The sequence below is a fragment of the Misgurnus anguillicaudatus genome, chromosome 4, assembly GCF_027580225.2.
Source record: "Misgurnus anguillicaudatus chromosome 4, ASM2758022v2, whole genome shotgun sequence".
NCBI classification, from domain to species: Eukaryota; Metazoa; Chordata; class Actinopteri; order Cypriniformes; family Cobitidae; genus Misgurnus; species Misgurnus anguillicaudatus.
The window spans coordinates 27,948,005-27,961,846 of record NC_073340.2 but is presented as its reverse complement, the minus strand read 5'-3'; the positions used below and the strand labels follow the sequence as shown (position 1 = coordinate 27,961,846).

At 37.9% G+C, this 13,842-nt stretch overlaps 2 protein-coding genes across 12 annotated transcripts in view; one reads left to right on the top strand and one right to left on the bottom strand.

The window, feature by feature from the left end:
- The first annotated feature begins 13 nt into the window (after positions 1–13).
- ndufaf8 (NADH:ubiquinone oxidoreductase complex assembly factor 8) lies at positions 14–938 on the top strand. The gene is made up of 3 exons (XM_055177208.2): positions 14–284; positions 436–546; positions 656–938. The coding sequence occupies exons 1-3, from the start codon at positions 204–206 to the stop codon at positions 674–676; spliced, it is 213 nt and encodes a 70-aa protein (XP_055033183.1). The 5' UTR covers positions 14–203; the 3' UTR covers positions 677–938.
- Positions 939–1,771: 833 nt separating this feature from the next.
- The window catches only part of slc38a10 (solute carrier family 38 member 10), a 62,472-nt gene continuing 50,401 nt past the window's right edge, over positions 1,772–13,842 (bottom strand). For 4 of the 11 annotated variants that reach the window (XM_073867103.1, XM_073867102.1, XM_073867100.1 and 1 more), the window contains 7 exons: positions 13,608–13,767; positions 9,774–9,944; positions 9,263–9,709; positions 7,905–8,006; positions 6,969–6,989; positions 5,347–5,613; positions 1,772–4,312 (listed from right to left, as the gene is read on the bottom strand). In XM_073867103.1, the coding sequence (XP_073723204.1) occupies positions 3,345–4,312; positions 5,347–5,613; positions 6,969–6,989; positions 7,905–8,006; positions 9,263–9,709; positions 9,774–9,944; positions 13,608–13,767 (2,136 nt within the window). In that variant the 3' untranslated portion in view covers positions 1,772–3,344. The remainder of the gene's footprint in view (positions 4,313–5,346; positions 5,614–6,968; positions 6,990–7,904; positions 8,007–9,262; positions 9,710–9,773; positions 9,945–13,607; positions 13,768–13,842) is intronic. The other 7 variants (XM_073867108.1, XM_055177209.2, XM_073867105.1 and 4 more) reach the window with 6 other exon arrangements.

Sequence of the window (13,842 nt, the reverse complement as noted above, 5' to 3'; positions counted from 1 at the left end):
TGTGAGTTTCTATTGGTTCAGGCATGTTGTCTCAGAGGTCACCATCATGGCGCTGTCCATGTTGAATATGTACGATAAGGCTCAAAATTCTGTAGATAGCTATGAACGGAGACAGTTTTGAATTAGACTTAATGTGTTCACAGATATTATTCTTAGTGAATTATTGTTTTCTTGTCATTTAAAAATAAAGTCGTTGCAGAATCATGCCTGGTTCAAATGTTTGGACTCGCAGTAGAGCGAGAATGAGACTTTTTCCGGAGATGTTCGCTCAGTGTTCAGCAGAGGTACTTCATTCATTCACTATTCACTGAAATATTACTTTAAATTGTACTTCTAAAATACTATTTTATTATGGTTATATAATATATTGTATATAACGCATATGATGAGTTTATCTCTGTAATGTAATTTATAAATAATTGTGTATTTTATTAGGCAACCGCTTATGGTAAATGCGTGGCCGCCACAACGACTGGCAAACAGGAGCTGACCAAAAATATGTGTGCTAAAGAATTTGAAGCATTAAAGACCTGCTTTCAATCAGCTGTGAGTCTTTGTCTGTCATCTAAAAACAAAATAAATAAGTCTCTAATGCACTATTAAAATATTTAACTATTTTCTTAATCTCTTCTAACTAATTTTGTTTTGTTTACAGGTGAAAAAGGCAGCAAAATGAAGAACATCTTGGATAAAATACGAGTAGCCATAAAATGTACATTTTCTAATTTCCTGTAAATATATATAGGCTATATAAAGTGTTTGAAATGCATGATTGTCTTCAACGCAAAGGTGTAATACATTTATTTTTGAAGAAAACTGTTATACAAAGTAATGCATCAGGACACTTTGAATTATATCACCACCATCTGGATCATTATATAGTTGTTTTATCATCTCACTATATCAGAACTGGGAGTAAAAAGGCAGCCTAATGATAACCAGACATCCCATGTTGTTTGGAGAGTCAGAGTGACCATAAGATATGAGGTGTCACATGATGGGTGGTCATTATCATGCCATTTTTCACTGATTGCAGATCAGCAATAAGTCAGACTTTAAATTTGGACTCGAAAGCGGTCAGCAGTTTCAGGGGGTTTTGTTTCTAATCAGACAAAAGTGAAGTGAAACATGAAAGGCCAGCTGAATAATGTGTATCCATGGGGTGCATGTCACTGGCACCACAAAAGATTACGGGCTCTTATTCGTCCCGTATGGAACATAAAGCTGTGCCTCTGTTAAATACACCCTTCCTGCACCCTCATTAACCAGATGTTAATTGATAGAAGGGGCTATAAAGACAGCCACTAATAACTTGGGATCAACAAACAATTCAACCAGCCAATTAGAAGGGCGAACAGCTCTGGCATATAAATAAAAGTGTTGCAAAGCAGTGCCTTGACTATCTATAGGCAAACACGTGCTACAGGTTATGTTTGAGCTTAGTCACGATCAATGTTTGTGGCCTTCTTTCATGTGGGCTCCATTCGCACGTTTTCCAAGCCCTACAGGGTGTTAATTGAAAAAGAATGGTTGCGTTTGGTCCAAATTGGCTATAAAAACCTATAGGTTCAGAGAGGCTTTTGTCTGGAATTTACGGCAACACGTTGTGCATTGCTGTATTAAATTATTGCTGACCAGCACAGGAAAATACACTGGCCCATACATCAACATACATTTTAACCTCGATGTTAGTAACAAACTAAAATGTTTTTGTTTAATTAAAGACTAATAATGTATGCATGGATTAGAACACAAATATTTAACAATGGACTGCCGCTTCATAAATAACTTTATTAATTTGATTCAATTAAACATCAAATACAAAAGATTTTAACTAACAGTTCTGTTTAAGCCAAACATGTCTTAAATATTTTTAACCAAGATACATTTTAATTTACACATCCTCTTGTAACTTTTCAACAAATGCATATGGTTATGTGAACCATGTTACAGACCAATAAGAAGGCAGCGTTCCATGAACCTCTTGACTTCACACCCTTTTTTTACTGGAAAGTTCCCAAAGACAAAGCGGAAAACTGTACAGGAGATTTGAAAGAAAGATGTATCCACACACAGTGTGGGTGTAACAGTCTTCATTATTGCATTATAATAAACCACAAGGCACCTGACCTGAATGAAATATTCATAGGAAAAACATGGAATGTAAGAACAGAATAATGTAACCTCAATATTTAAATCAAAACCTCCACAGTAAAATACTGAACTTGACAGTCATGCTATGTTCAGCAGCAAACCATAAATTTACAGAACTGATTATTTGTAGGGTCCAAAGTCAAAACATGTTTAAAAAGACTCGCATGAAACACTATATACACAAAACAAATGGACCCAGCTAGCAATAGACATGAATGGATATGAAACATTTAGCATCAGGAATTATGCGATATTTATTAAAAGTGACTTTTGTGAGAAAACTGCATAAGGACTTGTTTAGAAGCAAATACTATTTAAAAATATAATTTCTGTAAAAAAGGCTTTGGATGAATAGGAATTGCTATCTAATATAATGCAATATCAATATATAGAAAATTATATTACATATTTAAAGCCTTTTCTCAAAATCATTAAGAATCGGTTATTTTTCGGTAATACAAACAATCTTTTTAAATCTTAGACTCTTAAATACTTAAGAGCAAAAGTACACTTGAAAAATACAAATGATAGAAAAGGTTTCATTTCAAGACATCGGATTACTGAACCCAAAATAACATTAACACTCCATTAAACCTAACAACTCAGTATATGATAGGTGGGCATCAACTTGACCTTTAAAGAGTACCAAATAATCACAAATCTATTAAGGTTAAACTTAAACAGGCCAGAATGCAATAATTGCATTTCGCTTTGGTTTGCAACCAACAATATGAACCACTAGAGGGCGCGTTTGTCCTAATATGCAATCGTCTAAAAAAACAATATCGTAAAATCTCCTGTGTGTCCATCATGGCCTGTTTTTAATTACAATATTTTTTAACTGTAATGCCACTCAGTTTATTACACCAGACATTCAGTTTATTGCACCAGATTCAGCAAAATCTCACACAATATAACAACAGAAGATTATAAGGGACTCAGCATTCCCTGTAGAACACTACGGAATCAAAGCAAATCGCTCATTGTCATCATGAGTCCTGAATAAAGGAATGCTGTGACGACGGCATCTAGTTTTAAAATGAGAATGAAAGGTATGAGATGTTCTCACGGTAGCTTCCTACTTAACTAAATGCACCTGTCCGCATGTCCATTTGAGACGTACAGTGAGACATCCAAGAGTTCAGGGTGTAAATTTGTCTGAGATCTTCATTCTGGATCAATTTGCAACTCTAGTCCTCATTCTCCTGACTCTTAAATGTCTGTTTAAGTTGGCGCATGTGCACCTGAACCCCGGCCAGCAGCCGTCCCTCCAGGGCAGCGTTTAGGTCTGATGCTCCCAAGTCCATCAGAGGATCCAGTCTAGCACCTCCGCCCCCCTCAGGGTCCACATCTCTGCGCCTCCTCCTGAGATCCATCCCTCCATCCTCTCTGCTCCTCTTCACTTCTTTAACATTCTCCTCCGGTGCAATTACCTCTTCTTTTAAGTCCCTACCTCCGTTTTTCTTCATCTCAAGTGGGCGTCCCTGTTCGGGGGCGTCGTCCTTCTGCTGTAGTTGGTCTACCTGCTCCTGTTGCTCAAGCACCTTTTTCTTATTTTCCGCCTGTTCCATGATCTCCCGATCTTCTTTCAACTTTTCGGCCTCAAGCCTTTCCCTCTCCATCCGCTCCTTTTCCTGACGCAAGCTTTCCAGCTCCTGCTCGCGCTCCAGTTCCTCACGTCTTTCCCTCTCCTTCCGTTCTTTCTCTACGCGTGCCTGGACCTCCTTTTCGATCCTCTCCTTCTCCAGCCTTTCTTTCTCTTTCCTCTCTTTCTCGGCTTCAAGTTCGGCTAATTTCTGTTTTAGCCTTTCCTCCTCCTCGGCTATAGCGTCGGGATTGTCTCTGGGCAGGTCTGGCTCGCGCTGGCGTAGCGGGACGCCTCGGGCTCCGAGCTCCTTATCCGCAGGAACTGCTTCTACAACGTTTTTCAGTGGAAGCTCTTCCTGTTTGGAAAGTACAACACCTCCCTCTTTCACCGACTCGATGTGGGGAAGCCCGGGTTGATTTGCTGCTAGCTCAGCAGCAGCAACATGCGCAGGGTCTTCCCGGGCCTGCTGCATTTGGTCTGGATCGACGGCGGCAACTTTGGGCTTCTCTGCCGTCTCTAATACATCCGGCTGCTTGTGCACAATGTTGTCCATCTCACCTGCACCATCTCCTATACACAAGACATGATGCTTTTATTACTGCACTGCATGCAATGATGTTAAAACAGGACGCTAAACAAAATGTAAATAGACTATACAAGTACAAGTAAACAAAAAACATGCTTTTATCCAAAGTTGACCCATAAGCATTTTGTGGGATGTGGGTGATTGGACAGTTTGGAAGTATTTGAAGAGTTTGGTTCCAAAACGCAATAAATCCATTTTAACTAATTTTGGTAAAAATGTGTTTTCTAATTTTCAAAGATTTATTATAAAAACGGAAAATTTTTTCCGCAAAATTTAGTTGAATAGTGGTATACACTGATTAAATAAATTAATTAATGGCATTAATCAAAACAGTCACTTTGTCATATTAAGAACACTGTCATTGCTGCTGTCATCCTTGGGACGTCGTCGCTGAACTTTTTTGACAGCGATCAGATGTAAAATGTTTTGCTCCTGCTCGATTTTTGTTGACTTTGAACCCAGGGGATCTTATGGAAAACTTTACATTATTTTACTCAATGTGTTAGCATGACAGAAGCTTGATGCTGTCGTGTGAGAACAAGCAACAGCCGGCATTTTTCCTTTGCCCACGTGCCCTATCACGTAAATTATTCGATTTTGATGACTTGCGTTTCTTCCCCGCCACAGAAAACCACCACAGGTTTATCAATGCCATCAAAAGTATTATTTTATTTTTGTTTGTTTGATGATCACGAACTACGAAGTTGATGAGGAAAACTAGGATTCTGTGTGTATTCAATGGGCCGCCATTATTGTTTACAATGCGTGGAATGGTGCCCTGTCATTGGTTAAGCGGATTTATTGCATTCTGCAGAAAAGGAGGACTGCCGTTTATCGCATTTTGGGGAAAAAGAGAGAAAAATTTGACCGAAAATACGCAGATATCAGATTTTGCGTAAAATTAACAATTTACTTTTTAATACTGTCCTGATGCAAAACTTTTTGGTGGTAACTATAAAAAAGGGTGTTTATCGCATTTTGGAACCATGTAGACAATCTTCCCTAACTCTACGCTTACCTGCTGGTGCTTTCTGTTCAGCTTCTTTTATTTGATTGACCTCCTTGTGCTCCTCAAGCACAGCCACGTGTTTCTCATCCTGGTCCCCGTGCTTTTTCTGCTGTTCTGCTGCCTTTGGTTCTTCTTCACCCTCTTTGATTTGGTGGATCTCCTTGTGTTGTTCCTCAATAACAGCTAGAAGTTTCTCCTGCTGGTCCAGAAGTCTCTTCTGCTGTTCTTGCTGCTCCATAATAACCTGCAGCAGGACAGCGTGGTCCAGCTGACCCTCTGCAGACCAACCAATGAAGAAGACAGGCATTGACACACATTTTCTACATACATTCTTCGAAAATGTAACCTTGATATCTTTATTATTTACTGAAATAAGTCATGTCTGGATTTTACAGACAGGATCACATTTATAAAAAAGAAACTGTTATTCATTTTATACATGTGCAACATTTTAAATAAAGTCCACATATAAAAGTTCTTTACTGGCATGTTAATGATTATATTAGACATTATTCCATTAAAATAGTAGCAAACTGGAATTGCTTTTAGATTAATATTTCACTTACAAAAAAATCCGATAACTCACTTGCCCCCATGTCATCCAAGATGTTTATGTCTTTCTTCGTTCAGTTGAGAAGAAAAAACGTTTTTTTGAGGAGAACACTCCAAGACTCTTCTCCATATAGTTGACTTAAAGGGACACTCCACTTTTTTTAACAATATATGCTCATTTTCCAGCTCCCCTAGAGTTAAACATTTGATTTCTACCGTTTTGGAATCCATTCAGCTGATCTCCGGGTCTGGCGCTACCACTTTTAGCATAGCTTAGCATAATCCATTGAATCTGATTAGACCATTAGCATCATGCTAAAAATAAATAATAAATAAAAATAAATAACCATTTTCTATTTGGAGTGTCCCTTTAGGTGGACCTCAGCGGTTAAGTTTCAATTTCTTCGAAAAGTCACGCATGACGTATGCGAAACTAATGCTCCAGTGTTTACAAAGACCATTCCGATGTTGTTGTATGTGGAATGATACTAATTAATGTCTTTGTGTCAGTTTATTGTTTAAGCTGGTTCGCAAGTTTGCGTTTCACATAATAATGCATGACCTTTTGATGAGATTACGTAATACGTAAGCTTGCGCTGGCACGTCACACGGCTAGTGCAAGACAAGAAGTTGTGGTTTTAAAGTAAATAAATTTCTTTTTTGCGAAAATGATGATCGCTTTGCTAGATAAGAGTTAAAATCCTGGAATGTTTTCCTCAAAAAAACTTAATTTCTTCTCAACTGAACAAAGAAAGACATGACATCGGGGTGAGTAAATTATCAGAATTTTTTTATGAAAGTGGAATATTCCTTTAACTTGGAATTCTAGTGTAGTTTAAACACATCTATAAACTACATCAATGATGTACGTTGGATTACATGAGTCACACTGTATTGGTTATTCACAACTATGATCAAAGGTTCAAGTGTGAGAGAAAACAACTGTTAATGCCGAAGTATGGTCCATTTTTTTACACATACGTAAATAAGGAGAGAAAAAACGGACTATACTCCGGGCTTTACAAATGAGATGATAGAGGACAGTGAAAACGGCAGAAGTAAGACAGAGCATCTCATACCTGCGACAATCTTTTTAATCACTGCAGAAGACAGGAGTCCACGGCACAACAGAAGGCCAGAGGAAGATAAGAAATCAAGAGAGAAAGAGCATAAGACAGAGAAAAAGTGCAAAGTGCCTTAATGAAAAACCAAGCCAAGTGAAATAGGCCGAGATTTAGGATTCTGCGCGTCTCTGCAGTATATCTGAGCATGCCGAAGCAATGTGACATTCGACGACCGGTTTGCTGAGAAAATACGACTATTAATGATGACATCACTGAGAAAGAAAGGGCAAGAAAAAGTTTAGCAAAAGTCAGAGAAATAATTTTAATACTAAAACAGGAAGTGGATAGATCACCCAAAAATTATGTCATTATTTACCCTCAATTGGTCACAAACCTGTATAAACGTCTTTGTTCTGATGAACACGAAGGAGGATATTTGTAATCAAACATAAAACAGAAGCATCACTGACTTCAGTAGTATTTTCTTTCCTACTATGGAAGGCAATGGTCCTCAAAAACGCCAAAACATTGCTCAAAATATCTTCCTTTGTGTTCAGCAGAACAAAGAAATGTATACAGGTTTGTAAAAACATGAGGGTGAGTAAATAATGACAAGTTTTTAATTTTTGGTGAACTATCCCTTTAATCCCAAATGAGAATAAAAATGATTAAACACTGTTAAATTCTTTACTTGGCAGTTGATATTTAGTTAAACCGTAAGCAATTCAATCTGGGCCTAACTGATGTACGTAAAATAAGCCATTCAAATCAAACCACAAAGAATAACAAGGTATCACCATTTAGGCTGGAGAAGGTACAGAAGAAGGCAAAGATTGCACCTTGAATAAAACTGTGAGCTTAATCATCTGAAATTTGATAAACCAGGACACATCATTTTTGATGCCGTCCTATAAGTTCTGGACTCAGTATTGTGATGGATTAACCACTCACCTTCCATCTTATCTCCATCTCCATCCTTCACCGCTCCTCCATCTTTTCCATCCAGAACCTTTTCTTCTTTGTGCTCCAGCACAGGAACCTGTTCCTTCTCTGCTGGAAAAATTTGCACAGTCAATAAATGAACAAATTACCACACAGCAAAAAGGACGTGTTTGAATCTTATAAGCATTAATCTTTTATTTAACGCTATAATCAGTCATCTGCCCCAAAACTACAATAGTAGGGGTGCGTGGGGCAAAAACTAACGTGGGGTTAGTTGTAACACGGACTGTTTACATTGTTGCACAAGGTTGAGTGTTTTGTTTTTCCGGTATTTCACGCTGCCAAAAGACAATCTCCTGCAAATTATTGTAAATGTATAATGTTTTTCCAAAGAGTTATTGATGAATGAGTGTTTTGGTGGCATGCAAGTAAATTTTCTCATTTTTTGTTTCTAAGTTGGGTGTTTAAGATACCAAATCCAATCCTATGTCATATTAATCAGTGTCTTGTTGACTAAAACATAGCATCGTTTTGAAATATGTCTGCAGCTCTTGGCAACTTTTATGGTGAGCTTGAAAATATTTTGACCCAGCGGGGGTTAATTGTAACGCTGTGTTACAACTAACCCCTCAACACTTACGTTATGAAAACCGCTAACGTTAACGTAATTCTTGCCGTTGTTTTAAATAGGCTACACACGAATGATTGCTGGCTGCCAACAAAATAAATGTGTCTGTCTTATCAAAAATCGTGTGTCAAATTTATTTTTGTTCATATCTTAGATTGAATAAGGTCACGTCAAAGATTGAAATCATAATGAAATAAATGGCTTAAATCAGACTTTGATGCTCATTATCTCAGAATTTGATTTTGAAACTGTAGTATGGTTATTACAGACTGGGTCACATATAACACATTTTTTTGTCATAACTGTGCTGCTTTTTCTCACATATTTGACATTTGTATCCATTTATAATTGAATTATTTTTAAAAAAAGGCTGGATGAATGAATACAGCGTGGATACATGTCTATTATAGACGGATATATAAACAATATCCACTTCAAGTATATATAAAAGTATTGAAATATCTGCGTGCAAACTTAGTTTTTAGCAAGTGTTACAACTAACCCCCTGCCTGTTACAATAAACCCCACCTATGGGGTAAGTTGTAACTTTTGCACTTCTGGCACGTTTGGTGTAATTGTCCAAGAATGGTAATTTGAAGCATAGATGTGTTTGTTGCTTGTGTAAAAATATAATTAATCAAACTCAAATATTTTTTGAATGATTGGGCCAAAACCAAAAAGCATTAGGTTGTGCCCCTCTTTCCCCTACATTTTCTGAGAAGGTTCCATAGAGACTTACGGTTCTCAGCCTGAGGTTCGGGTTCCTCGGGTTTCTTCTCTGCGACTGCATCTTTCTCTCCATGTTCTTTAACGACAGGTTGGTTCTCTGGTTCTTTACGGACCACCACCACCACCGGCTCAACCTTCTTCTGATCCTCTGGTTTATCAACCTTTTCCAAAACCTCATTGCCGGCAAGCTGGTCCCCATCAACACCCCTTTTCACCGGATCATTTTTTGGCTCCTCCTTTTTAATAGATTCCTGCTCCACCTCTTGTGCTTGCCCCGCCCCTTGTTCAGCAAGAAGCTCCTCCTCCTCTTTGGCAAGGTGCCGCTTCTCCTCCCTCTTTTCATCCTCTAGCTCCTCCTTGTTTTTAATCTCATCTACCTGAACTCGGTCATGTGGGATGGGCGGCTCATGACGGTGAGCTTCACCATCTGGCACTGCTGTAAAATTAAAGTGGGTAACTTCTCACAAGTTGTCATACTTCACAAACTAAAAGATCACACTTGCACATTCTTGTGAAGTTACCTGCTTCAGGACGGTCCAGCTGTACCTCTTCCTCCTTATTTTTTTGCTCATTGACTGGAACATTAATTTGAGGAGGCTCTGCCAGTACCTTCTCTTTCGGTTCTTCCACCTCTATAGGGGGCTTGATAAAGTCCGGCTTCTCACCTGGATCAGGATCCACCTTATGCTCTCCTATTGTAAGATAGAAAACAATCATAATGTTCAGAACAATGTTTGGCTTTATCGGGTTCCTGATCTGTCAAATACAACATTTATTACCAATCAAGATCATGGTAAGAAGCCCGAAACTAAATCTTTACAGTAGACCAATCGTACAGATATGAAAGAGTCACATAAAGACCAGTAGGGGGCAGCAGAGTATGAAAAAACACAGCGTTTTAGCAGAATCCCAGATATTTCCAACAAAGGTGCGAGATGGATGCTTGCCGCTTTCCATATAACCTTGCAATTCGTCCTGTGCAAAACAGCTTTTGAATATTTACAATGTCCACACATTCCTTTAACCTGTACCATACTTCTATGTAACAGATAATCTACTGTGCGACAGCATACATACATAGCCAGAAAAACATTAAACATTAAAAAATGAGAAAGAATAGCAGCCTTGACAAATGTTATCTATGAGAAAGAGATGGAGGTAGAGAATACTCGAAAAGTAGGGCCTTTAATCTTTTTCAGGCCAAGGGCCCTTTGGTGAATACAGAGATGGAGCAGCACCTGTTACGCATTGTATAAAAATGAGTGTTGCATTTTAAGCCTGAGCTCAAGCCTTCAAACAGTAATTGGCAGAGCCCCTGCAGCACAACCGCAGACCGCCCATGGGTCAAGGAGCTTCCCGCTGAGGACCCCTTTAAGGCACCAAGCCTAAAATGTGCTCCTTTTAACCAATTATTTTAACCTTTTGGCATCACTGATTCAATTTCATAAGTTTAAGATAGCAAAATCGAAATCTTTCCCAGTCGAAAACTTTATAGAGTTCTCTCGGGGTTCAACATACCACTTTAAGAAAACAGCTGTACTAGTTAAATGAGAAACACAAATTTAACACAAAGTAAAAATGATAACTAACTATCATTAATGGAATTTTTATTAGAAAATAAGGCTGGATGATACACCTAAAATTTGATTTATTGAAATCTATCCATAACCTGACGGTGAATGAATTTGCTTTTGCTCAAGAATAATATTTTCAAAAATGTTCAGTGCAAAAATTAAGTAAAAAAAAGATAGACTTAGTGACCACTTAGTGTTTTTTTAATCAAAATGACACATTACTTATTTTATAGGGCTGTCAAAAGATTAAGCAAGATTAATCGCATACAAAATAAAAGTTTGTGTAAATGTTTGTGTTTGCATAATATATTTGCATGTAATTATATATATATAATTGCCGGCAAGCTGGTCCCCATCAACAATATATATAATCTATCGAAATCTATCCATAACCTGACGGTGAATAAATTTGCTTTTGCTCAAGAATAATATTTTCAAAAATGTTTAGTGCAAAAATTAAGTAAAGAAAAGATAGACTTAGTGACCACTTAGTGTTTTTTTTATCAAAATGACACATTACGTATTTTATAGGGCTGTCAAAAGATTAAGTGAGATTAATCGCATACAAAATAAAAGTATATATGTATATGTAAACATGTGATTTATGTATATATATTTTATTTAAATATAAAATAAATCAAAATCTAAATAAATAAATAAATGTAAATGTTTCTTAAATACATACATGCATGTGTGTATATTTCCAGTATATATATATATATATATATATATATATATATACACAAAATAATAACACACAGTGCACACACAAGAACAAACTTTTATTCTGTATGTGTTTAATCACGATTTATCTTTTGACAGCCCTAGTATTTTATAAAATAAAATATTAAAATTATTCCTACAGTCTTCTCACACATACAAATTACAGTACTTTATCGGAATACTGCAATGGTTTGCAATAACTAATTGACTTTAATACTTATAAAATAATTGTGAATAAAACTTTAAAGTTGTGTATATACGGTTTCATCAGACGTATGCATGTTGTCGCATCTAGTGGCAGATAGCAGAAAGAACAACAGGGGACAAAAAAGTTATGCTTTTCCCCCAAAAAGTATGTGCAAAATTGATGTTTGTTTTATTATTTTCAAATTTTAATTATATTTGAATGGTATTTAAATTGATTTGACAAACTTTTTTGAAAATATGGTCATATGCTTATTTTTCTTTCAATACCGTGCAATCCTACTATTGGTCCTGTCTTTGGCACATTTGAAAATCATTCAATATTCACAATATTCGGACATTTAAAATCAGCACTATTATTCCAATAATATTCAATATATGACCCAGCCCTGATAAACAAAGTAGTATTTTTTACATTAGGGGCCCCTGGGTTGGCTTAGATTCTGAGTAGGGGAATAAATGACAACTCCATCTCTAAAGTACAGTAAAGCTAAAGGTATACTAGGGTCATCCGCATGACGTCATTTTCATCATCAGGAGGGTCCGCATACAACAGCACATGGGCGTGAAAATATTGAGACAGGATACTCCTCTACAAACAATAATACAAATGCAATAGACAGGGTTTGCACACACCATCGTCTTTTCTTCTTTTATTTTCACTTCTTCCAAGAACAGAAAGCAGTGGAGCATTTTCGTCACCATAATGTTTGATTCCTGTTCTTTATTTTCTTGTTGTTTGTTCTAAACTTTGTTTGTAGTGGTGGACCTGCTACTTTTCTTAATCTATCCTAAAGGCCAATTTATACTTTTGCGTTAGGTGCGCGTTATAGGTACGCTGTAACATACGCATAGACGCGAACCCTATCGCCGTAGCCTTCGCAGTACCTGACGTGCACCTCCTCAAAAATGTAACTACACGTCGAAACGACGCGGACCGCAAGATCTGTGATTGGTCGGCGTGAATGTATTATGTTTCCTCCTACGCATTTCGGCGGTGTAACTGCAGAGCAACACAAACGCAGAAGTATAAATGCTCATGACGGCGTACCCTACAGCGTAACCCCGACGCAAAAGTATAAATTGGCTTTAAGTTTTTAAATGTACTGTAAATGTCGCAAATCAGTGCTGCCCTGACGGACTAGTAAAGTAATAATTTGAATAAGAAATCAATTGTATTGCGTACGCGTCGAACACGGCCATCGTGAAGCCCAAGTGAGTATACTTTGAAAGCTGCGCGGACATGACGTGGAAAAAAGTATACCCGTCCCCTAAAGTAGCACCAGGGATGCACTAATCTACAATTCTGTAAAGCACAGCACGCGCCTGTCCTCACACAGGCCCACGGGCACCAAGATCCTTTTGCTTACTCGCGGAGCCCCGTTTTCACACAGCTGCCATAAACAGGAAACAGGAGTGCAAGTGGGTGTCCGCCTGGTGATAAATGCCAGTGTCAGCCGACAGGAGGGAGAGAGAGAGATGGGGAGAGGAAGGAGGAGCGGTAAAACAAAAAAGAAGAGATGAAGTTGTTGGGATGTCCCTGTGCTTTTATCCATTTTATCAAACTCGCGCTGCCCTCTTTCAGATTTGGACGCCCTCCCATTTGCTTCTTCTGACCGGAGCCATAACGGGAAAACGCCACTGGCCGTGTCACTGCCGCTCTGGGATGCAAAGCACTCAGGTTTGAAGGGCACCATTCAGGTCACCGATTCAAAAAGGGGGAGGCCCACTACTGGAGCGAATCATTTTTCTCCCTCACTATCTTTTTTCTCCTCATTCTCTATCTCATTATAACTTGTAATTTCTGAATTTTTTTACTGATAACTCTGCATAAATATAAAGCATTCAATATACCAGGTACTTTAGGCAGGTCAGGAACGTCCAGGATGGGAATTTTGTCCTCTGTCTTGGCTGAGATGGGAGGGAGTTTGAATTTCTGGGGCTCATTTGAGGAAATGGACAGTGTGGTGAAGGTACTGATGACGAGGATGCAAAGGCCGACCCAAAGAACCAGCTGAAATAGAAAGAGAACGATACAAGCATATTAGTGTATTGGGTTATCCGAAATCATTTTCAGGAAAATGATGTG